Source organism: Paroedura picta, chromosome 7 (assembly GCF_049243985.1).
Source record: "Paroedura picta isolate Pp20150507F chromosome 7, Ppicta_v3.0, whole genome shotgun sequence".
Taxonomy (NCBI): Eukaryota; Metazoa; Chordata; class Lepidosauria; order Squamata; family Gekkonidae; genus Paroedura; species Paroedura picta.
Window position 1 is genome coordinate 57736913 of NC_135375.1, and position 26483 is coordinate 57763395.

The following is a 26483-nucleotide window of genomic DNA, read 5'->3' on the forward strand; positions in this document are numbered from 1 at the left end:
AAAGTCCCTCCCCCTGGCTCTCTCCTCTGATCTTCCGGCGAAGCGATCGCCATTTTTTTTTTCTCTGAGCGAGCGGGGATAAACGCACCAGCGAGCCTCTTTCTGTTTAGAGGCTTCCCCGGCTTCAGTCCCTCCCCAGAGTCACTAAGCACAAACAACACTTTGGACACAAACAACAGAGAAGCCCGTTTGCTGATGTATTTTCCCTTTATTTTTTACACGAAAATCGGGCCCGTGAGAGGGGGGGGATTTTTTTTTTTCACTCGGAGGGAGCGTGGCAACGATCAAACGACAGCTCAAACACACCGGGCAGCTGGATGGGTCTCTCTGTTGCAACGAATCAACACAGATTCGTTGCAATGGGTGTGTTTTTTTTTAAAAAAAAAACTTTCTTAAAGGGAAAGGGGCTGTTTGGGAGCATGCTAACGGCTGCCCATTGGCTGCTTGACGGCCAGGGGCGGGACGAGCTTGGGAAGAGCGCTTCCTTTCTAGCAATTTTTGCCGAGACCGGAAGCCTGTGGGAAACGCTACAAAACGCAACTGGATTCCACTACAAAGGCAGGTATGCATAACGACGAATTCCACTATTTTAAATGGCGATTTTTCATTCAGCAACCAATTTGCTACAAAGATCCCGGTGCGGAAAGCCCCTGAGTAATCAAGCACTTTGTAAGGCAGTTCCTTAGACTTCTCAGACATATTGTGTAGTTACACCCTAACCTTCAAGACTACCATTTCACAAAGCTGGCATTCTTTGTTTAATTACCATTTTTTGGAAGTGTTTAATTTTAAGAAAAGGGGCTGAGCACGAGAACTGAATAAGGATCATAGGCTTATTCTCAAAAGAATTTTAAAACAAACACAAAACATAAATTTAAAATCCTAAAACAAAACAATGGTTTTGATCCTTTAATGTTTTCTTGTACTGGCTTGTGTGAAGAAAACAAGGAAGAGCTAGGTTTAACTATCTAAATATTTACTGTTGCTCAGAGATAAAATACTGGAATTGTTTTACAAGATGAAACATTCCAACAAATTAACAGCCTAACACTTATGGCAAAATATATATTGTGTTAAAAAATACCTGGCATTTTGAAAAAGATGTTGCTACCTGTAAGAAGATGCTAATCTCTTCACAGTAAATCCACTTATCTTTCCCTCTCACAGCTCCACTCCTGTGTGTGATAATGTTGAAGTTCTGTTTCCAAACAGGGCACAGTCTGTGGTCAGCCATGTCCAGAAGGTCGTTATGGAAGAAACTGTTCCCAAGAATGCCAGTGTCACAATGGAGGGACATGTGACTCAGCAATAGGCCAGTGTCACTGCAGTCCAGGTTACACAGGGGAACGGTAAGCGGTGTACCTTCCTGTAAATGGAATCATTGAGCAAAAGGGAGAATGAAGAAAGAAAAGATAATTTTTAAAAATCAAGTAAATGTATTCAGACACATCTAGATCAATTTCTAATTCAAAACCATAAAAAAGCAAAACATCAGCGGGGACAACATGAGTTATAAGTAGTATTTGTAATAAGTGATTCAGCTACGTGTTTCTCCCACTGTGGTCCATGGAGACCAAATAATCTGTAAGAATATTCTAGGTGTGCTTAAGAAAATGATGCCTTTGGTAACCATAAACTGGGCTGAACTGTATGCACAAAAATATATTTTCTTGATTTCCTTGAAAAAAATAAAAGAAGGCAATTTTTAAAAACATGGTACATATCATTTTTGTACTTTGATTAAATTGAATTTGAATTTCCCCCCCTTACAATGAACAAGAGAAAAGGAATTACAAAATTTAAATGAAAGGTGGTTAAACACAGCACATCTGCCAAAGTCAACGGTCATTTAGGACTGTTTCATGTGCATTTCTGGTTTTATTTCTTCCCAAGTCACCACCTACATACATTTTGAAGAGGAAAGCCATGACTTATATACTTGGCCACTTTCCATAATGGATGCTGTTGAATATTTGTAATATCTCCCACAAAACTTCCCTTTGTAATGAAAGTTACACCACAGACTCAGGTATCTTTGCTATTAGGAATTTCTGTGCAGTATATAGAGCCTTTTGTGGTGCAGGGTGGTAAGGCAGCCAACATGCTGTCTGAAGCTCTGACCATGAGGCTGGGAGTTTGATCCCAGCAGCCGGCTCAAGGTTGACTCAGCCTTCCATCTTTCTGAGGTCGGTAAAATGAGTACCCAGCTTGCTGGGGGGTAAAACGGTAATGATTGGGGAAGGGAATGGCAAACCACCCTGTATTGAGTCTGCTAAGAAAATACTAGAGGGCGTCACCCCAAGGCTCAGACATGACTCAGTGCTTCCACCTTTACCTTTATGCAGTATATAAAGATAATCATAAAACAACATAAACAACACTACAGGAAAAATGCACCATAATTTCATCAACTAATATTGTCGCCAGAACAAGTAATGAAACAGAGGAGCTTGTAGCGCATCCAGAGGTCAAGATGACTTCATGTTTGCCACAAGTGGGTTTGTTGAGCAAACATACCTCATTTGATGGGAAGCAAGTATGGTGAGCCGATACTGGCATTATTTTGCTGACCCAGCAAAAATTGCGAAGTCCAGACAAACTGGTTACTGGCTGTGCAATAAGCCTTTTTACCATCTTGTCAACAAGAATATCATGTGGAACCTTATCAAACGCTTTACTGAAATCCAGATAAAGTTTGCCCACAGCATTTCCCTGATCCAGCAAAGTAGCCATTTTCTCGAAAAAAGAGATAAGGTTGGTCTGACATGATTTGTTCTTGCGAAACCCGTGCTGAGTCTTAGAAATCAATTTTTAGTCTTCATACCACTTTCACTTGAACAGAGAATATTGGAGGATGTCAAAGTTTTATAGCCTAATGATTTATTTAGCACCACCATTGAGACAGACCCTCTATAGAACATAGATGCATTAATGTTCCAACCACAGGGCTCATCATTCTGTGGGCCAGAATATAGGAAGATCAGAGAATGACAGTGAATATTATGGTGAAGAGACCATTAGAGACTGATGGAAGTATACGTAAGCAGCAAGAATTTTAAGCATGTATTCAAAATGGAATCTCTAGTTGAAATGTTTTAATAAAAACTAATTAAATTTAATTATTTTTGATTTACAGGTGCCAAGATGAATGTCCAGTGGGAACTTTTGGAATACAGTGCGCAGAGATGTGTCAATGCATGAATGGTGGAAAGTGCTATCACATTAGTGGTGCATGTCTCTGTGAGCCAGGATACACAGGAGAACGCTGTGAAACGAGACTATGCACCGAAGGTGTTTATGGTATCAAATGTGATAAAAAGTGTCCCTGTCACTTACCAAATACTGACAGGTAAAGTTCTAGCACTTTTGACAAGCAATCTTTATTATGAACTCATTTATAAGCAAAGCAATATTTAAGCAAAGGGAAGAGTGCAAAGGCTAATAGGCATTTTGAAGACTCTAAAATTAAGTCTGTTACTTCGTCTTGAGAAGCAATCACAGTAGCTGTGGGCTACAGGATAAAGGACCCTAGGCTCTGTGTCTGTAACAAATGCAACCAAGACAAACGGGCAGAGCAGGCAGGGTTTTGGAACTCTGCCCCCCTGCTTGTCCCCTTTTGGTAAGTTTACATATTTTTCAATATAGTTGGGAAGACCCTCAAGTAGGTGAGGACTCTTACCTTGTCTCTGGAAAGCCCTGCCTCCTTTCCTGTCTAAACAGGGACCAAACAGTTTACTACTAAAGATTAGATATAGTGCTGAAATAATGGTATTTTCATGGTTTTTAACAGAGCAGAAGACAAAGTATGGTGTACCAAAGAGAAAGCAAAAACCTTCACTGTGTGTGTACATGCCCTAGGGCTTGCTGAAGCGGTACTGACATGTAATATATGTTGTACAGACATCCTTGGCAGAGACACATTACCAGATGATTACTTGAAAGAATGCACTAGTTTTTAACACAATGTATTATTCCACTTAATATATTTGTTTAAAAATTATAAAACAACTCCAAATGACAGAGAAAAATCTCCTCTTTGTGCGGCATCATTTTGAGAAAAGTATAAATAGGGAAATGATGTTGTTCTTCATTGTCTTCATTACCCCAAATTCTTCAAGGATGAAGAGAGCCTTCATGTTTCCCTCCCACACTAGGTACAGCCACCGGGGGACTTCTTTACCCTTTTGTCTGGCTCCATGTGTCCTGGGAACGGAGACATGGAACTTGAGGAAGGGGCAAACAGCCTCTCCTACTACAGCAATTTCCATTGGTGAAAATAGTACAGGAGGCCAGCATGAAGCCAGCTCCTTCCTCCTCACAGTGTTTGGAGCTAAAGCACAGTAACAAAGCCATTTTTAAATATTAGTTCCCACTTTCATTATTGACTATGAGATGAGTCAGGTACCTGTATTCTGACAGGTGTTAAATATAACATGTATTTTGGGCCTCAAGAAACTTGTTTAGCAGACTGGCTTTCCTTGTTTGGCACTTATGATCAGACTGAGAGCTGATTAGGGATATAGGATCATAGTTGGAAGCTACTCCCAGGGCCACCTAGTCCAACACCCTTTGGATTACATCAAGTAACTCAGTGGTCCCCAACCTTTTTATCACCAGGGACCACTCAACGCTTGACAATTTTACTGAGGCCCGGTGTGTGTGTGTGAGGGTAGTTTACTCCTCTGCTCTCAACCACTGCCCTAACGCTCTCTGATCGCTATGGTGATGTTTAAACATGCCTTCAAAATAAGATAAAGACACGCCACAACAATGAACATAAGGAACATTTTATTTTCATGGAAATTTTAACTCCATGAACCCTGAGCTTGTTTCTCTGAAACGGGATAGTCCCATCTGGGAGTGATGGGAGACAATGACACCCAAAATGTGTTGTAAAGGGCCGGGGGGGATGAAGTAAAGGGGGGGGGTGAGAAGGCGTCCTTCGCGGCCCACCTCCAATAAGTCGAAGGACCACATGTGGTCTGCAGCCCACAGGTTGGGGATCGCTAAAGTAACTCACAAGTATGCAGCTGCTTGTTGATAGGAAGCTCACTCAAAGCTCATAGGGAGAATCAGCTGGAATTCTGGCTTCTATCTACTCTGCCCCTTCAGCAAAATAACTTCACAGTGATATTGCAAAAGGGATTGATGTTGCACTTCCCTTTTGTTCAAGGAATGATTCTAGAGCTCATTTCTTTTCTTGTTCTCCAAGTTTGGCAGATCTATGCATTGCAAAAGGGGAAGGGGAAAGAGCTGGCTTCTCCTTTAGTATGCAGCCCAACATGACAGCATGGAATAGGGAGGATTGAAGTGGAATCAGCTGGTGTGTTAGTAGGATGAGTACTATTGATTATACTATTGATTATATAGTAACGTCAATTTTTTTCCAGTATGTAGCCTCATTTAAAGTCTCTTCATATTATGACAGTAATCATTTACCAATAATCTTAAAATTTAGTTTTCAATGAATTTATCCACATGTGTTTGATAAATACATAGTACCAACTTCTGAGGTTGTAACCCATAAAAGGCCTGCTTGGAATGCTAAACCGAATTCTTGTTTGGTAGAAACATATAAACGGAGTGACATGCAAAAGAAACTTAATACGTTTTTGTCTGCTGAGACCCCAGATTGGTGTTATGGTGGGTATGAGTTGTTGCTTAAAGAAATTCAAGATGTCATTGAGAGTGCAATTAATTCTCAAAATAGAATATTAAAATATAGAACCAGTTATTCCAAATCATGTTTTGACACCGACTGTAGGGTTGTGAAGCATGCTCTTCAGGCACAATATGCCAACAACATAAGTAACCTAAACACACAGAAGTACCCCTAACACACAAGCATTGTTAGATTTGAAAGCAAAAAAGCAACAATATAAAACAACCATTCTTTGTAAAAAGAAGGATATGTTTAAAGATATGTCATAGGGTTTTCCCCACAGATTTTTCTGTAAACCTGTGGATTCCCTCAATTCTGTAGAAAAATCTCTAATGTTTATACCTGGCCCAATTCTCTAGGTTTTTCTTTCCACAAGGGATTTTGGTTCAGAATTAGATATATAAGGAACTTCAGTATTGCCAACCACTTTGTTTCTATTAAAAGGAGCCGAAAGTTATCTAAACTCTGATGTAAACATTCTGTATTGACAAGAATGTATTGCAGTATATCATATGGCATTTCTGATATTTCAAGGATTATGTTGGATTTATGCTTGACACAGCTGTTTCTTCATTTTTATCATTGGAAGCCAGCTTGTGGTCAAGTCAAATTGCAAATGTAAACAGAAGCATGTTTTCAATATTTCTCCTCTGTGATTAATTGAACAGGTTTTGCATCTCTATTTTTACTTCATAGGTTAGTGTATAAGAGTAAACAATTTAGAACAGAGGGAAATCAAAATGAAATCAATATATTTTAGAGGTACCTGGTAAAATGTATTTTCAACTGTCTTCTTTTAAAAGAAATATTAAAATCTAATGGAAATTTTCATTGTTAATTCAGGTATTTCTCCCTTTTTCACTTTTCTTACAGTGATTCAGTAATCCTTTGTACTAAAAATGTCAAAACATACAGCCATCTGATGTCACTGCAGTTACCATGTGGAAGTCACTATTCTAAACCATGGTTTTGTTGTCAGTGAATTATTTTCACTATACTCTCAAAACCCAATTGCCCTGGTGAAAGATTAATGTATTTCAGTATTTTTCCAGTTATATGCAACATACAGCCTGCATTGTTTCATTGACTGCCTGGTTATTTATAGATCCAGTTCAAAGTGCCCATCCTGGTCTTTAAAGCTGTAAATGGCCTGGGACCAGGGTACTTTATGGGCTACCACTTCCAATATGCACCACAAAGGATATTCAAATCAATATTGTGTCTAAGCCTTGCCAGAAATGGCATTGTTGGCAGCTAGCAAATACCAGTGCTGAGGTAACATCAGGGGAAGCTGTTAACCTCTATGCCCTGTTGTTGGTCCTCTAATACATGAGTTGGCCACTATTAAACCAAACATTGGACTAGATGTACTATCAATCTGAGGCAACAGGACTCTTCCTATGTTCATTATATTTATACAGAAATTATTATTCTAGACTCAGTTATAATTTCAGCTAGTTTGTTTAGCGTTCTAGGGTGTAAGGCCTATAGTTCCGTTTGTTTGCATCTGAACCCCACTGGATGAGATTGGAGAAGACCCTATCAGATACCAGCCAAGCTGTGATAACTCTGGCTGTTAAATATAAGCCAGAATCAGAAAATTTCCTGTGATAGTTGAGATATGTGGAAAACACCAATCAGTGGAATTGCTGGTGGCTTGAACAGCTATATGACTGGGAAGCTGTGTACCTTCACTGAACACATGGTCTCGGGCTAGCTTCAAAGGGTTGGGGTGGGGAGGCAGAACAAGAAACTCTGCTGTTTATCATCTGAAGGAAGTGAAGCATTGTGCACCCGTTGAACTTTTCCTTTCCTGACCTGGGGAGTTGTGGAACTTTAGGGATCATGGAGAAGAAGAAAAGGAGTGGGAACTCCTACTCTCCTTGCCCTAAACATTGTAACTATCATGCATTTGGACTGATTATCCATGATGATGGCTGCACGTGGCCACTGCCAATGTGTTGTGGTGGAGCAGCATGTTCCACCATTTCTTGTATCCCTGAGGACAGAACTGGTCCACCGCTTTCTGCATCCCTGCGGGGAACATATTTGGCAATGGAGCAGCTCTGCCACTGAAATGTGTCCCCCTGGGAATCACAGCCATGGTGGAAAGGTTCCGTTGCGGAGGGGTGGGGTGGGTTAGGGGTTTTTTTTTTTGCAAAATAACAAAAAAAACCCTCTATTCAACCCTACAGCACTGAAGCATTGCATAGCCAAGTGGGGCATTTTGAGTTCTCTCCTGGGCACCGTAGCATGGGGAGGAGCTGGGCCTGGAAGGCCTGGCTCTTTCTTTGTGCATGCGGATGGTCCAGCTTGTCCGTTGATGGTGGCTACAGCAAAAAAGGGAACACTGGAAATTCAGTTTTCCCTTGCTGCGGGCCATCAGAGGCCCTAAGCAGGCCAGTGCTGGGAGATGGCCAGGCCAGCATCAACGTGGTTCCTCAGCAGAGATTAGCCCCATTGTCATGCAAGCGCTGGCCTGGCTTTTCCTGCCCATGTATAATCAGTCATAGGGAGGCAGGCATTTTTATATCTGGATGTCTGATTTAATATTTAATGCCAGTGCCATTTTGCCATTGATTTATTGCACATTTGGATACTGTTTTGTTGTTTTTGTATCACATTCCCCTAAAATGTAAATTTAAAAAGAGAAAAATACACGCAGCATTCCTTAATGCCAGCTTTAGGTATTCATTGCCAATAAATCAGACTACATAAGAATCATCAAAAGCTTCCAAAGTGCTTCTGCTTCCTATATTTAATTACAAATTACAGAATAGTAATTTGGGTGTCAGTCACTATATGTGCAAATGTGGCTTCCTCACACTCACTGTGGAATCCAAAAAGGGTTGCAAAATATCAGTGCTGCAGTTAGGCTTCAACTTGTTCCCTTGCTATGAAAAAGAGAAACTAAGCACGAAGCAGAAATTAGCACCCCCCCCCACCCCAATCTTGGTAGCATAAGACATGCATCATTACAAAACTGGTTACTAACCCCCCTCTGTCTCTACCTATATGTAATGGTTTTGGAAGTCTCTTTCAATGTATCTGAAGATGTGTGCATACACTTGGAAGCTTATACAAAGAATTAAACTTTGTTGGTCTTTGTTGGAGAGCCAGTTTGTTTGCAGTGGTTAGGAGTGCGGTCTTCTAATTTGGCATGCCGGGTTCGATTCTGCACTCCCCCATATGTAGCCAGCTGGGTGACCTTGGGCTTCCCACGGCACTGATAAAACTATTCTGACTGAGCAGTGATATCAGGGCTCTCTCAGCCTCACCCACCTCACAGGGTGTCTGTTGCGGGGAGAGGAAAGGGAAGGTTATTGTAAGCCACATTGAGCCTCCTCCTGGTAGAGAAAAGCGGCATATAAGAACCAACTCTTCTTCTTCTTCTTCTTCTTCAAATTGCTGCTGGACTCAAACATTGTTCTTCAGTGAACTGTTACTTCAGTTGCTAAAATGTAAAGATAGCCATAGTGAAAAAAAGAATTACAGTTGGATATAAAAGTAAAAGACTGAGGTATGAGTAGTTGAAAGCAGTCTTAATTTGTTATGAGCTTAATTATTCTGAATTTTAGTAGAGCTGTTCCAAGAGATACTTCTCTCTCTTTTCGTCTCTGTCTTCCCAAATGTTCAGGACTATGAATCAAGGACCCAACAGCTAGAGAAAGTTCTTGCTGTTACATCTTCCTACCTATTAAAATACACATGACCATATTTCTATGTGTATTTTAAATTTTTGTCAATATTGTAAATGTGCATGTGACTGCCTTTTAATAATAGCAGACTTTGAGGAAATCAAGTTGACATAAATAAGAAGGGGGTCTCACAGAGAGGTTTTAAAAAAATCACGGGAGGAATGCAGCCTTCTGCCATAGTTCATTTAATGTGTTCAAGCTTGGATTCACTTTTTCTAGAATGCCGTAGGGGGTATGACTTCAATCAGTGATCAGAGTCCATTTTTAAACAGGCTGCCTATTGTAAACATAATTGATCTGGATATTAAGGCTTCCCTTTGGTGAGAGTTAAGCTACGTGCTTTGTCTGCCAGAGCACCACAGAGCACCCTATTGTGTCCATTTTCTGTGGCAATATATCTTACCACAGCTGATGATGTCCATTTGTTACAAGGCAACAGCTGTGTGGCTGGTCATTGAATGGGGCTGCTGTTTTCAGGTAGAGACAGCTGGTCTGTCACCAGGTATGAAATCCTACAGCCTATCCACATTCACAAAGGTGATAAGTGCCCTGGCATCTTTTCCTGTAAAAGTCTTTTGCCATCATTTCTAGGAAAGAAACCAGTTTCAGTCTTAAACTGTTTTAAGTGAACAGCATGTAGATTTCAAAGTGCTATCTAAATTAGCAAAGAAATTAAAGAACCTTTCAGGATGAAGGGTATATTTCACATTATGAATGAATGCAAAACTTCCCCAAAACATAATTATAACCCTATTACATTAAAATTACAGAAAGAAGAAACATTTAAGGAATGGAAGTGAAGTTTCTGAGTTACATAACTAAACAGTGGAAGAAAAATACAGCATGTGGTCATATGCTCCCTCACCCCCAAATATGGTCTTTTTTTCAAGGCTTCTATGAAAAATCCTTTAATGCTTTATAATATTATTTTTATGCATTGGCCTCTTGGTATCATGTTAGCCCCAAATGTTTTATTCCTTTCATTCCTTTGTGGCAGCTGTCACCCTATGTCTGGAGAATGCTCCTGCAAACCCGGCTGGTCTGGTCTGTACTGTAATGAGACATGTTCCCCAGGATTCTATGGTGAATCTTGTCAACAAATCTGCAGTTGCCAAAATGGTGCTGACTGTGATAGTGTGACTGGAAAATGTGTCTGTGCTCCAGGTTTTAAGGTAAATAATTCTGATCCTTATTAACTCTTTTGCTAGTTATCAGTCCATTAGACCCAAAATAGCCTTCTTGTACTGACACTAATAAAGATGTAATCAGGTAAATTAATTAAGGAAACAGTTTTAAGGTTATATCTAAAGGTTAAATGGATCTGCAAAAATGGCAGCAAAAATGGCATACCCAGCAAAGGAGAAAGGAAAACTTCCAGCAAGGTATAAATATTGACTTTTCTGGGGAAAAAAAACATGAAGAATAGGAAGAGTGCTTGCACTCAAAAGCTCACACCTTGAATAAACCTTGGTTGGTCTTGGACTCTGGACTCTGATTATGAAGAATAGCAGACAAAGTATTGATCTAGGTATTAAAGTGATAGTGTTGTACCTTACTGTCAATAAACGGGGTTTCTTCCTGGGAGATGCTGCTGCTTGTTGTTAAAAATATCTGCTGAATTATACTTTTTGTAGAAGAAAAAAAAGCTGGTGATGGCTAAGTGATTTAATGTTCAAAACAAATTCACAATGTTCAAAACAGATTCCCAGGTATAGTCCGTTTTCAATATCTTCATCAGTGATATTCTCAATATTGTAATAACTCAATCTTATCTAATAGTGTTTTTATGATTGTTGAAAATAACCTACTTAGTCTCTTGGTTTATGTAGTTCAACCCCAAATTGGTCACATAATATCCAAATTTGTAGGGGTCTACTAATATTAATATCACAATGTGTAATTACTCTTCAGCAGTGACCCCTAATCTCATATATAGAAATCAGCTCCAGATGGGGAAAAGTGTAACATACAAAACAACAATTGTATGCATGTCTATTCAAAAGGAAGTCCCAAAGTAATCACTGGGGTTTACTTCCGAGTGAGTTTGCATAAGACTGCAGCATTAAATATCTGTTCATTTTAATGACTATATCATTCATTCAGACCTTTCTCTGCAATCAAGAAGCAAACAAGACCATACAAAATCATCCCTCTTCTCTTAATTATATGCTGTTTTTTTGTCCTCCCCAACATTTTTTAGGGTTCTGATTGTTCTATTCCATGCCCTCTTGGAACATATGGAGTAAAATGTTCTTCTGCATGTAGCTGCAAAAACGAGGCCACCTGCTCTCCAGTGGATGGTTCTTGTACTTGCAAAACAGGTAAGATAAATAATTTATAATATAGGGTTTAAAAGGTAAAGGTAAAGGTATCCCCTGTGCAAGCACCGAGTCATGTCTGACCCTTGGGGTGACGCCCTCTAGCGTTTTCATGGCAGACTCAATACGGGGTGGTTTGCCAGTGCCTTCCCCAGTCATGACCGTTTACCCCCCAGCAGCAAGCTGGGTACTCATTTTACCGACCTCGGAAGGATGGAAGGCTGAGTCAACCTTGAGCCGGCTGCTGGGATCGAACTCCCAACCTCATGAGCAAAGCTTTCAGGCGGCTGCCTTACCACTCTGCGCCACAAGAGGCTCATAATATAGGGTTTATATGAACTTTAAAAAATTCAGAATAAAGTTTTTAAAGAGACTAGGGAGTAGTTATAGGCTAATGACTTGCCAGACCTTAGTGTGACTGTTCTCCTGGCTGTTTTTGTTTGTAAAATCAGACAAGATTTCTTATATATTGTTTTAACTGAGTTGTTCTTAAAAACCCAGAAATTTGATCTAATTCTACTACAGGTCAGAGGCATGGGCATGAGACTGCAAAAAGGAAGCAGGAATAAAATGCAGCAGCTATTGTGCCATCCTAAACATTCCATTGACTTCCTTGGACTTAGGAGGGTATTTAACTCTGCATACAGTTGAGCTGTTAATTATATAATACTTTTTCTCATTTTAGTTCATAGAATTTTTAAACTAGCCTATTAAAAATGAGAAAGTTATATGAAATTGCAATCATCTCAATGATCACTATATCTAGTCCTTTGAAATTTTTGTTGTGATAGTATATGTTGGCATGCTTCAACCACACACTCTTTGTAACTGAAGCATCTAATTTTGTAGCTGGAAAATCAACAGATTCATGAGGCAGGTACATCACAACATGTGTGTTTTGAATGACTTATTGATTAGATTGAGCACAGTTATTTTCTCCTAGCTGTAAATAAAGTATAAAATTAGAAACCCATCTTGTGTTGATGTTGATGATCACAGTTGACTGCAGTTCATATTTTGATAAACTTAAATACAAAGTGTCTTCTGTAGTAAGGTTGGATCCATCTAGCTTTTATGATGGTGAAAAAGGAAGCAGGAGTCCCCTTTAAATACCGAAAAGAAAAGGCTGTGCTAGGAATCATGAGTTGTGCATGGACAAAAGCCATGTGGGATGGTTGCTGTTCAAATTGGACCTCCAAGGCAAACCCCAAAGGGTTCTATGTGTCTGCAGCAAACCTAGGTTTAAACCAGTTTGTCGCTATTTCTACTCTGCAATCATGACTGAGTCATCATAAGAGACAACTACTGGCTAATTGTATTAATCCATTTTCCATGGCACTCTTCCCTCTCTTTAAAACATTTTATCTAAAAGAGATTTCAAAATTGTATCGCTTTACTGAAAGCAGACATTTTGTTTTTATTGTGACAGGTTGGCATGGGGTGGATTGCTCTATAAGCTGCCCTAGTGGAACATGGGGTCTTGGTTGTAATTTAACTTGCCAGTGCCTTAACGGAGGAGCTTGCAACACTCTGGATGGAACTTGTACTTGTGCTCCAGGATGGAGAGGAGAAAAATGTGAACACCATTGTCAGGTAACAAAGCAATCGACTAAATCAGGGGTAGTCAACCTGTGGTCCTCCAGATGTTCATGGACTACAAGTCCCATGAGCCCCTGCCAGCATTTTCTGGCAGGGGTGCATGGTAATTGTAGTCCATGGACATCTGGAGGACCACAAGTTGACTACACCTGGACTAAATGATGGAGTTTGAGGCTGTGATATTGTTTAAGAAAAAGTTTGCACTGTCCAGATGAATTCAGGATGATGCATTGTTTGAATTACACTAGTTCAGACATACTTATACCAACTGTATCACCAGGTGTAGAGTCACATGATATTACAGTACTTAGCTTTTGGTCAAAATAACTTTTTCAGTATATAGTTGTGGGATTGTCTTCTCAAATCTGATTATATCCTCAGAAATACTTTTTTCAGTCCCTGTCCTTTATTTTAAAATGCATTAAAGAGAAAATAGCATTATTCTTTGTGCTAGATGACTGAAGGAAAGAGTTGAGTAGTTAATCCTTGAGCTGTGCTTCAAAAATATAGGTGTGAATATTGAACAGTTGTCAATGTATACTACTTGGCCAACATTTCAGGTATAGTTTATAATGTTGGGATCATTTTTTGCTTTGGAATTTAGATTTTTATTTCCCCCACTGAGGCTTTTCCCCTCATCATAGAAGTAGAAGTAGCAAATGTGCCCTAATGTGTATTTATATGGTTACCAAATCCATTCCTTGAATTTATAAATAATAATTCCATTTTGGGTGCATTGAACCTGAAAAATATTGGTATTTCCCAATATCCCCAAATCTCAGTACTAGTATGGTATTTGGATTTGGTAAATATTCAGGAATGTGGGATTTTTTTGGCTCCATTATAGCCTATGGCAGGGATTCCCAACCAGGGGTCCACAGACCTCCCAGGTTCTGTGGGAGCTCCAGAGGGGATCATCTCCTGCCTTAATGGACTCAGCTCACAAACTAAGGAACTGGGCACTACCATTGCCACCCCTGCTGAGCATGAGTGAATTTTCTTGTGATTTCTGCTCCAGGGAGGGGGGGGGCTGGAGCCTATACCCTTACTTCTGCCTTAAACAGACTCTTGGCCCTCCCCCCCCTCAATTCTCCTTGGGTTTGCCTGTTAACATGGTGGTGATGCCACTTCTAGTGATATTTCACTTCTGGGAGGATGTGGCAGGGAGGCATGGCTAGCTGATATCACTTCCGGGGCTCCTCAAAACCTGACTCTTACATGGTCAAAAGATTGAGAAAAGTTGACCTATGGGGAGTATTATAATCAATGGTACCCATAAAATATAATTTAGAATCAATCTGGGGATATCTGGGACTCTGGGGGTGCTGTTTTTGAGGTAGAACTGCTGGTGCCTCTCTCAAAAAAACCCAAGTTTGTAAAAAATGGGATCAGTCCCTTTAAAATTTAAATGTCTCCTACAAGCTACAGCAGTGGTGTGAGTGAGCTGTGATGGCATTTAGAGACCTCACAGTCCTTTTAAATGCTGTCTCCAGGCTGAGTTCACTCCAAGGGTATTTTAAAGCAGTGGTCCCCAACCTTTTTATCACCTGGGACCGGTCAACGCTTGACAATTTTACTGAGGCCCAGGGGGGGGGTAGTCTTTTGCCGAGGGATGTCGCCGCTGCCTCCTGAGCCAAAGCTTTCCCACCAGTGCCCCATCTTCCCACCACCCGTTGGGGGGCGCTGCCAGCCGCAGCTGCACAGTGCCACGCTGAGGGGGATCCCCAGCCATGGTGGCTGCTGGAGAGCATCAGAGGTGAGCTGGTGGCAGAGTGGCAGGGCAGCCCCCGAGGCAGCAGCTGGGGAGGAGAACAGGGAAGGGCCGCAACCCGGTACCGACTGATCCATGGACTGGGGGTTGGGGACCACTGTTTTAAAGGACTTTAAATGAACTTCAACCATAGCCGTGTTGCTTCCTGGTCTCCTATGTTGTCACACCCCCGCTGCTGCCTCCCGGCTCCCCGGGGTTGCCGGAGCAACCAGGGTCAACAGCCCAGCCAGATCTGAGTAATGAGATGGACCTGGGGGAGGGATATTCCTGGCAGCTGGCAGATAACAGACCTCAACAGGACACCTCAGACCCAGAAGAAGTGGCTGTACGTCTGAGACGAAGCCAAAGGGTGGGGTTGCCAGAACGCAGAAGGAGTCAGAGATGGCAGGTGAGCTGTCAGAAGCGATGGGGTTCAGCTGGACTCACACCGGGAGAGTAGGGCTGAGTCATCCTGCAGGTGCAGCTCATTAGATGGGCTGCATTTAGGGAGACAGAAACAGCTAGCCAGTATGGAAGCAATCTATGCGACTACCCCCTGGACCTGCTCTGCTATCGTGACCTGCTGCTTAATCCTTGACCCCCTGGCTTCGGACCTGACGATGGCTTTTGGTAAAGTGATTTGGCTTGGTGAACTCTCGGACTTTCTGGACTCAGACCTTCGGACTGTTTGACTACTCTTTGCCTGGCTCTACGTTGTTCTTATTAGCTCCCGGTGACTTGGACTGAATGTTATCTCCATCTGGGCTGGCTGCCCAGGCCTCACCGAGGCAGCTGCTACTGGGTGTGGCCAGCTAGGGCAGCATATATGTAGGAACCATTCTACATTTTGTCTTCAAGTTTCTTAAGTCAAAATGTTCCATGTAAATATCTATTTAAAAGAATAAATTTAATTTGCATAAAGCCATGGGCCATTGCAAAACAATATAATATCTGTATACTATTAACCACTTGTGGTCCCCATTTGCGGATGCTAAACTCAAGGGACTGCCTTGGTTTGCAGAAAAATCTGAGTTTTAAAACCAAAACAGTATGTGTTGGGGGGGAAAGTAAGTTATCCCCAAATAAAAAAGCATTCTCTGCTCAGCATCAGTAGTATGGGGGGGGGAGATTCTATTCGAGGGGGGGAAAGATTCTGCTGGCTCACCCAGAGCAAGCTGCAGAGTGTGGTGGCACAGTGGCAGTGGTGGCCAGGGGGAATGGAAGGTACTGTTGGTCTGCATGGAGCAGCTCCTGGGGAACCACAGAGAGAGGTGAAGGGAGGGAACACTGCTGGCTCACATGGAGCAGCTCCAGGAGAACCACAGAAGGAGGTGGGTGAAGGGAGACTCAGCTATATAACCCAGAGTACCTCCAGGCAAGCCACAGAGAATGGGAAGTGGGTGGAAGAGATTCTACTGGCTTGCCTGGGGGTGTACCAGCCTCCAAGACTGGCTGGAGGGAAAGCCTGGAGGAAGACCGGGAGAAAAAAAGAGAGTAATGAGGTTAGGGGAAATGAGAGTGAATGATGGGGTAGGGGCTAGAAAGAGAATGAGATGGGATAATATGATGAAGAAAGAGTGAGAGGCAGAGAGGTAAGGGGAGAGAAGAGGAAACAAAGGGCAGAAATGCCTCCTACTTTTTTTGTGGGTCCCAGTTGTTACATTATTAAAAATCATGATTATTTTCCATGTTAATATTATGTATCTAAATGTTTGAATTAGAAAATATTTGTTTTCATGAACATTTTAAAGATTTCAATTATTGTTGATGATTACCACCTAATTCACATGCATTTAGGACAAGAAGCAAGCTAAGTAGAATAGAAAATGAAACTATAGCAGAAGGTTTTCTTGAAAAGTTTTCATTGAAGGCTTAAAAAGCAAAATTGCTATGTTGTCTTAGAACAGGACAGCTAATAGGAGTTGGTAACATTGTTTAAAATGTTTTATTATGCATTATTGGAATGGACGGAGATGTGGTGCTGAATTTTATAACATTGTTGGACTACATTCTGCTTCATGGGCTTCAAGGTATACTGACTTGCATTAGACAATCATAACTTTGTGCTATTGCCTTGAATCATAAGCCATATTTCAAATTGTGGCCATCTTTGTCTATTTGCTAGAGGGCCAGTGTTGTGCAGTGGTTGGAGTGGTTGGAGCATTGAACTAGGTTTGGAAGACCACAAGTTCTAAGTCCCAGTCTGCCATGAGGCTAACTGGATGACCTTGGGCCAGTCACACACCCACTCAGCCTAACCTGCTTCACAAGGTTGTTGTGAGATTAAAATGGAGTAGAGGAGAATGATATAAGCCACTTCGGGTTCCCATTGGAGAGAAACCCAGGATATGTGTGGAGATGGTCCTCTGCTGTGTAATGTTTTCCTATGCTGTCAGGTGTTTTTTCTGCTCATTGAAAGATGCTGGATTTGTGAACAATCTCCTAGCTATGTAGGAGTGCATTCTGCACTGGGAGTAAGTCCTGTTGAATATCACATGACTTAAGTCTGAGTTTTGGATTTCTCTGAAAGTCTCTTGTACAGCTCTGTATCACTGTATCTAACATTTCTCTTTATTTCATATTTTTGTGCTCTGGTAGGATGGTACTTATGGGATGGATTGTGCTGAGCGTTGTGACTGTAGCCATGCAGACGGTTGCCACCCAACTACTGGCTACTGTCGCTGCCTCCCTGGATGGTCAGGTAAATTAGAAATCAATGAAAGTAATATGAAGGCAGCTTCCAAATGATTCATTTATTATATTTGTATATATTTATGTGTCACTTTCTGTTCAAAATGAACATTTAAGACAGCTAACAGAAATAAAAAGTCCTAATAAAATATTAACCTCAAGTTATCAGAGTTAATAAAAGAGGAATTTGTTGCAGTTCCTTTTGAGAGCTTGAAAGAAGAAGATGCCAAATGGCCACCACTATTCCAAAGCTGTATCATCTAAATGTATCACAAGCAGTGAGTGTACAGGAGACTATTTAAACCTTGTTTGAAACCCAGAAAAGGGAAGAATGTGTCAGTGAAGTCTAGACATATGATATGGCATGAACAAGATAGTTTGCTGGTGTTGAGTGTCTGAAAAAATCCCCACCCACATAAATATGTTGGTATTGTCAGCCATGATACTCGCCCTCTGTTATTTGTGGATGTGAATAATGAAGCGGCATGACTAAGGGTGAGTTCTAAAATAAAGCACAAGATTTGCCACTTTAGTAATCTTATTCACAGCAGAAAGCTCATTGGCTGATAGTGGTGAGCGTTTCTGATGCTGCAATTGTAGTAGGCAAGCAGAAAGAAATGTGGATGAAGGAATGGAATATGACATTCAAAGTAATTAAGATGACCACAAAATGAAGAGTATATTTTCAAAAAGGGATACCTAAATGTATCTAGAACCAAAGGATATTTACTGAAATTAATTTTGCCATTACTTACTTATTTATTCATTTATGTTTACATTTTTATTCCACTCTTCCAGGGAAGCCCTGAGTTGATCACATAAAGTTTTAAAATACAGCATTTTATGCTTCTTCAAGTCAGTGCAATATTTGTTGCTGGTTTCTTATGGCCAATTCTGTGCTTTGAGTATGCTTTAGAAGCAAGAAACCAGGAAAATGCTATATTTAAGAAGTCAAACTATAATGTGCCCATGTAAAGAACAAAGTAGACATGTCTTTTTAATGAGTTATAATGAGTCTCAGACCTACTCACAACAATTTAAATCTCATGAAGTCATATAATCACATAAAGTCATGAGAGCCAGGTTGATGTAGTGATTAGAAGTGTGGACATCTAATCTGGTGAGCCGGGTTTGATTCCCTGCTCATCCACATGTAGTAAGCTGGGTGACCTTGGGCTCGCCACAACACTGATATAGCTGTTCTGACTGAGCAGTAATATCAGGGCTGTCTCAGCCTCACCTACCTCACAGGGTATCTGTTGTGAGGAGAGGAAAGGGAAGGTGATTGTAAGCTGCTTTGAGACTCCTTCAGGTAGACAAAAGCAGCATATAAGAACCAACTCTTCTTCTTCTTTCTTCTTCTTCTTCATACAAATTGTTAGCATTCAAAGTACCTCTCACAATTTCAGACAGGCTGACTCTTTCTCTTTAGGGATAGATAGGGGCACATAAAGTGCATTGTTAGTAGTAGGAGTAAGCCTGTATGTTGGGTATGTTAGGTAGAGAGGCCAGAATTTTGATGTTATTTCTTGGCCTCAACCATAGCTATGGTATAGCAGCTCTGTCTTATAGCACCTGAGGAGTTATGTACCTCTGACAAACACTTCCAAGATACTGTCTTCAAAGATGGCAGTATAATAAAAATATCATGACAATTGTATTCAATATGTGCAGACCTTTACTTGAATTATTACTGTTTGAAGCCAGATGGGATTTTGGTGCCTTCAAATTGTCCATGACACCGAGTTCTTACCTGTCTACAATGAGGTGGTTTTGTTCAGCTGTACCAGTCAGTCCTAGAGGAGATCAGCCCTGACTGCTCTCTAGAGGGCCAGATCCTGAAGATGAAATGCAAATACTTTGGCCACCTGATGCGAAGGAAGGACTCTCTGGAGAAGAGCCTAAAGCTGGTAGTGATTGAGGGCAAAAGAAGGGGACGATAGAGAATGAAGGTCTTCCTCCTGATGGATGACTGCCCTGACTCCCCCCCAGAATCTTTAGCTAAATGCCTGGAAGCAGTGACAAAATGGATCAAGCAGAGTCGTCTGAAGCTCAATCCTGCAAAGACGGAGGTCCTGTGTTTGGGTAGGAAGGGACCATGGGAGGAAGCGCGCCTGCCCATCCTGGATGGTGTGCAGCTCCTAGCGACTCACTCCGCCAGGAACCTGGGCGTGATCTTGGATGCTTCCCTTACAATGGAAGCCCAGGTCACGAAGGTAGCACGGCTGGCATTTTACCACCTCCGCCAAGCCAAACTACTAGTGCCCTACCTGGAACCAGAGCACCTAGCCACAGTGATCCATGCGATGGTCACCTCCAGACTGGACTTCTGCAACTCGCTCTATGCAGGCCTACCCTTATCCTTGATCTGGAAACTACAACTGGTGCAGAATGCCGCGGCCAGGATTCTCACTAAGACATCATGGAGATCACATATCCGGCCGGTACTTCAAGAACTTGGTTGGCTCCCAGTTGAATTCCGGATTAAGCTTAAGGTTTTGGTAATCACCTTTAAGGCCATACGCGGTCTGGGCCCAGTGTATCTGAGAGACCACCTCCCTGCCTATACCCCCAGAAGAGCTCTACGCTCTGCCACCTCCAACTGGCTACAGATCCCTGGCCCTAAAGAGGCACGTCGGGCCTCAACAAGGGCCAGAGCCTTCTCGGTCCTGGTCCCCACCTGGTGGAATGAGCTCCCCGAAGAGATCAGGGCCCTGCCGGAACTTCCACAATTCCGCAGGGCCTGCAAAAAGGAGCTCTTCCACCAGGCATTTGGTGGGGCCGACTGAGCCATAACACCTACAGGTGCCCCCCAGACTGAGGGAACGAACCGACTGAGGGATTGTCAAGTTATTGTTGAAGTGCCGTTCTAATTGTTCCAGTTGATATTTTGTTGTTATTATTATATTGTTATATTGATTTTTGATATTGATTTTGTTAGTGTTCTATGTGAATGTTCAAAAATGTTTTATGTAAACCGCCCAGAGCCATAGGGAAGGGCGGTATAAAAATATAAATATAAAATAAATAAATAAATAAATAAATAAAAAGGTGGCTGGATGGAGTCCCTGGAGTCCTGGTGCGAGCTTAAATGGGGTATGGTAGAGGACAGGAAGGCCTGGAGAATCATTGTCCATAGGGTTGCAATGGGTCGGACACGACTTCACAACTAACAACAACCGCAGTTATGTACTGAGACACTGGCTGTACAATCCTGCTCACAAACTCCATTGATTTCAGTGGGCTTAGACTGGAGTAACTCTGCATATCACTGTATTGTCATTTAGAGGCATCTTTTCTAGATACTGGCTCTGTAGCATAGTCCAAGAAGTATGGATAGATGTAAAGCAGTCTCTGTGTGTGCCTGGGGAAATAGTCAATATTTGGGGATTTGGATTTAGAGAAGGGTACAAATACTATTTCAGGTTATTCAAGTCTCCAATACTGTTTCAAGTTAGGAACCTAAATGTTCAGCTAGAAGGGAAGTTGAAAAAACAAATATTTATTACAATGAAGTGCACATATTAAAAATTAAAAACATCAATAAATCATGAAAAAACCACGTTTCATCCAAAGGGTCTTCCTTAGTGGTTATTTAAAAATGCACTAATACAGTAACATTTAGGGCTTGCTGGATGGTTTAAAAAGTCTTGCTGAAGCTCCTACTAATCTACATAATATATAAAAATATTCTGGCATGGAGCCCACACTTTAAAATATAATTCTAAGGACTGCCACTCTCTGTATCTGTTCAGCTCTCATTCACAAGTGCATTCTCATATGTTGTACCAGAAATAACAAAATGCATTTGGTTTCAGTTCCATGTGTTATTGAATAATGTGGGTGGTGATAGTTGGGCATTATGGAAATTGGAAAGATGTTTTGCATTGGGAAATGGTCCAGGTTTTGGGCTGGGCATACTGGCAGCTAGTGTGCTGTGACAGGGCTTGGAATGCACATTATTATCATAACAGCAGTAGTAGTTGATTATCTTCTGTCTTCTACTATTCAGGATAAAAGATATGAATTTTCTGGGAGATCCCCAGTCCAATCACTGACTGGTCCCAAGCCTAACATTAGCTTGAACAAGTTTTCCCCATTGTGTATGACCCAGTCTTACCCTGGCTAAGAGTTCCAATTTTGTGATGAGGCCTCCCCTTGTGACATTTATGAGACTGTTAAAGCACCACTGTCAGTCAGTCAGTAACCTTTTATTGACATAAAATATGTATAAGACATATAAAAATAGGGTTTAAAATTTCAACAAAATAATAAAATAGGCCATGGGGTTACATAGCCAAACAGATCTTAAAATCATTGCATGCCAGCTCTTAGAGAAAACCAAAACTTTTGTTTTACCATAGTTAATTACTAACTTATTATCTTAGCAATATTGGTAAAAGGTGGATAAGTATCGTTGTAAGCCAACCCTTCTATATGAGAGTATACTGTCATACTATAGCCTAGCATACTATCAGACTGTTAAAATACTAAAGGTGCAAAGATATATAACATTGTAACTACAGAAATAAAAACTACACTAATACCCTCAAATTATTATTTATTTCACACAATTACAGATGCTTCAGGAATGCCGATTTAGATGTGAGGCCCTTGGCATAGTGTTTGAAGCATTAAATGCATGAGGTTTCAGCTGCTTAGCTAAAGTTTATCATGACCATTTAGCTATTGCCTAGCAACTTGTGAAGGGCATCAAAGACTTCTTTGTTCATTCTATTGGCAGAAACATTTCCTTCCAATCTGCTTATCAAGAATGAAATTAACATGCACACTTATTAATAATTCCTTTGTTTCCCAAGACATACTTTACGTGTTCAAAGTGTACATGTAGGTACATTATTTATACTGATTTAGCTAAAAGTCTTGCATACAAATTATCAGCCACAGTATTGTATGTAGGCTTAAATCATTCACCAAAAAAGCTCAGAGAGAGCTCTTTGCTGACATTTGATATTAAAAATTTGAGTATGCACAAATCTATTCCTATTACAAATTCTTTTTGACTTTTTCCTTCCGTTGAGTCTCATGTAAATCCATTTACCATCTATACCTTAGCATGTATACTCAGAATTCAGTTCCATTATGTATGGCTTACTCCCTACTAACTGTGCAATTTTAACATACACCAAGATAAATATAATCAGTTCCATTTCTTTTAGTATGAAGGAAGATGAATTAACTGGGAAAAGGTTTTGCTGTACACATGCACACAAATACACAGTTTCTTTCTCTGTTGCATATATACTTAGAATACAACCAGCTATGTACTGTAAACATGTACAAAATAAAATTTTATTAACATACAAAAATACACATCCATTAAAATATATCCTTTAAAATATATACCTTTAAATATATTTTTAATATATACCTTTTAAATATATACCTTTAAAATATACCCTGGAATTTTAACCTAATAAAGATTAGTTTTAAAAGTACACCTTCAAGTGGATTTTAAAATAAATTCTCTTATTACCCTCACTTTGCCTTTTTGTAGATCCTAATACAAGTAGATTGCTGCCCTATCATTATTTGGCTTTCTACTAAGAAATTTGCATTTTGAGAGCAGCCTAGTCAATTTTTAATGGTGTGATCTTCACACAGCTTTCAATGACAGATTATAAAAGTTAGATTCAAATCCAGTAGGACCTTAGAGACCAACAAGGGTTTCTGTAAACTTTTGAGAATCAAAGCTCTCTTCATTAGTCATGAGTAGAAATGTAAATCTTTGAGTCCTTTTATATATGCATTGTATCTTTGCATCATTTACAAGCACCCCTCCCACCTCCAGACTAGGATAAAATTACTTGGAGAACTCCATTTCTACTCATGTTTGATGAAGGGAAATTTGGCTATCAAAGGTTTTTACCCTGAAACTCTTGTTGGTCTTGAAGGTCATACTGTGCTCAAATCTAACTGTTCGACTGCAGACCAATGCAGCTACCCTCTGAAACTATCTAATAAGAGGGCTCAGTGTCTCTCACTCAGGAGCCGTATTCAGATGCAAATTTAGGTGCCTCGGTTTAGATTTCAAGTTGGAAAATATTGTTCCAGCCTGTTGAGAAATAAGTTACTTTGTGTCTTGATTCAGAAAACTCAGTTAGCTAGGCAGACAAAAATCATCTGGGAACAGCACGATGGTATAAGGAGTGTTTTGTGTCTTGGCATTCAAATTCCATTGACATTTGTATTCACCAAAGGAATGTAGTCCTTTTTATATTTGTTCAGTATCCTGTGTTGTTACATTTTTGTGTATTTTCCATTTCAGTTGGCTGTATCTGGTCCTTTCTCTGACAGCCGTAAATCGATTTTTTGAAAGGCACAAGAGTTAATGGTTTTCATAGTCAGGTTGCATTTACATGGAAGTAATTGCCATTGAATTCAGTGGAAATTACTTGAAAATAAACAAGTATAGTATTGCACTCATTGACTTGTCTTCCAGTCAGGAGAAGATCTTTTCCAAACAGGGTATTATGCACTAATTAAGAAAGGGTGGTTAAGACTGGCTATTGGAAAGATACATAGAGGAATTAATTGTCAGTATGGACAGTCTCTCTTAATTCTTTCACGTGTTCTAGAAAACATCTACTTTGAAATGTTTTTAGAAAACTTTTCTGGGCAACCCCCCCCCCCCAGTCTTTTCTGTGCTTTTTAAACAGCTCAATATAAAGTAGATCTGAAGCATATTTTGCATGAAATACTTACAAAGCCAGTCATTCTTCTGAATTTAGACCCGTTTTTCTTTGGCCAAATGATTCATTCAATAGCTGCACTCCAATAATAGTCAATTGATGAAAGAAAGCACTGTAGACACAATGAGGTCTGAGAGTTACAGTGGAGTCCTGCTGGCATTTGACATGAAGGGAGACTTTTTAGACGTGCAAAAAACTCCTAAAGAGATACCAAGATAGTTTTAATACCTATGTACATTTTTGTACATACTTATATACTGAAGTTCTTTCCACAATATGCATTATTTTACAATGACCATTGAATGCCTAATGTATTTCTTACAGCTAAGCATTTTGGAAAGCTTTCGTGGTTCATTTATTGTATTCTGCTTTTTCCCTTGTGGTATGAAACTTAGCAGTAATCAGCTTATTAGTAATTCTAAGATAAATCAAGGTTCTTCATTACATATTGCCTTGCAAACATTCCTTCTTCAAAGGAGGAAGTAAACGCGAACGGAACTTTAGTTTTTCTGCAATTATTAGAATAGAGAAACTGAAATATAAGAACATAGAAACTGGCTTGCTGGATTAAGAACAAAGAGCCATCTAGTCTGGCAGTCTGTTCCCTGCAGCCCTAGATCTTTGGGAGCTCATTAGCAGGATGTGGAGGTGAATATTTGTCATTTGTTCTCTGCCTCCGATATGCAGTGATACACTGCCCTTGAACATAGAAGCTCCATAGCTAGTGGAAGAAAGCATGATCCGTCCCTTTTTGCTAAGTTATGAAACCCAAAGAGACTTGTCTTGGAGAAAAGTAGTTTCTTCCACAAAGTGGTAAATAGTAGCTACATAAGGTTGTGGCTATGTCCCTATGTGTGAACTGCTTTTGTAGTACTATATACAAGCATATAAGAATGGATGTTCTGTGGGTGAGCTCTGGCCAGTGAAAGGGCATTAAACCTCCTTCCCCTTTCACTCCCCCTTTATTCTGAACATTGTCTCTTGCCGCCATTCCCAGCTTTCACAGTGGGTTGTCAGCTGTCGAATCTACTTTGACCCTTAATTATTCTGGTTTGAACTCTTGGGGAATATGTGAAGTCTGTAATATTATTTACGTGTAATAAATAATACTGTTGCATTGTGCCTTCCTCCTTCATGTTGTATTGCTAGTGTTAAATTTGCCAGTTAATATCATCTGTGATTAGGGTACATTCTCTGGGGTTCTAATGACAGTTCTATATGTTAATTGTTTGCAGGTATGCATTGTGACAGTGTATGTACTGAGGGACGTTGGGGTCCAAACTGTTCATTGTCCTGTTTCTGTAAAAATGGTGCATCATGCTCTCCAGATGAAGGGATCTGTGAATGTGCACCTGGCTATAGAGGCACTACTTGCCAAAGAAGTAAGTGTTATAAATACCTGTTCCTTTATTTCTTGGATATATTGTAGCTTAGTAGCTAAGAGACTAGACTGTCGTGGTGGAAGGTAATGATTTTAAATCTCATCTCAGCCACAGATGCACTCTTTCAGCTCCCATCCGCAATATGCTGATAATAATAGCCTACCTTACAAGGCTATTGTAAAGATTGCTTGGATAATATGTGTGAAGCTCTTTGAACAATGCAAATGCAAGTAATTCTGGATATAAGATTTTGTGTGCATGCATACTTCATCAGATTTTGTCATCAGCTTGCCACTTATTGACCTTTTTTTTACTAGTAAACTGGATATATACATTGTATTTATCAAAATTTAATATATCAAAGTATGTATCAGTACATCTTCAGTAAACCAGGCCCATTGTGTTGGAAAATGCATAATCTTGTAGACATTATAATCTCCTGCTTCAGTTAAATTGGCCATTGGGATTAAATCAAACATTAGAGCTGCTGCATGGAAGCTACTTAAGATAAAAATGCCTGCCAGGCCTTCAGTTGAGACTGGGTCTGCTAAGACCAATGGGTCCCCTCAGGCTATGCTACTCCATCTGAGGAACCCCTTCATGGACAGTTGTATGGAGGCTGGAGAATTTTGCTTTTCTACCATTTTGTGATTGTGGTTTTATAGTTTTG

General features: G+C 40.4%; 1 protein-coding gene and 1 long non-coding RNA gene across 5 annotated transcripts in view; one reads left to right on the forward strand and one right to left on the reverse strand.

Annotated features, from left to right (window-relative positions):
• LOC143840962 (uncharacterized) overlaps positions 1-1271 on the reverse strand; it is a 34689-nt gene extending 33418 nt beyond the window's left edge. The window contains exon 1 of one of the 3 annotated variants that reach the window (XR_013232497.1): positions 1112-1271. This is a non-coding gene — a long non-coding RNA (uncharacterized LOC143840962). Of the gene's footprint in view, positions 1-1084 lie in introns of all 3 variants that reach the window. The other 2 variants (XR_013232495.1, XR_013232496.1) reach the window with 2 other exon arrangements.
• The window catches only part of MEGF10 (multiple EGF like domains 10), a 115889-nt gene that overhangs the window by 67678 nt on the left and 21728 nt on the right, over positions 1-26483 (forward strand). For both annotated transcript variants that reach the window (XM_077344457.1, XM_077344456.1), the window contains 7 exons: positions 1213-1349; positions 3137-3349; positions 10358-10532; positions 11561-11681; positions 13108-13271; positions 17626-17728; positions 25667-25813. In XM_077344457.1, the coding sequence (XP_077200572.1) occupies positions 1213-1349; positions 3137-3349; positions 10358-10532; positions 11561-11681; positions 13108-13271; positions 17626-17728; positions 25667-25813 (1060 nt within the window). The remainder of the gene's footprint in view (positions 1-1212; positions 1350-3136; positions 3350-10357; positions 10533-11560; positions 11682-13107; positions 13272-17625; positions 17729-25666; positions 25814-26483) is intronic.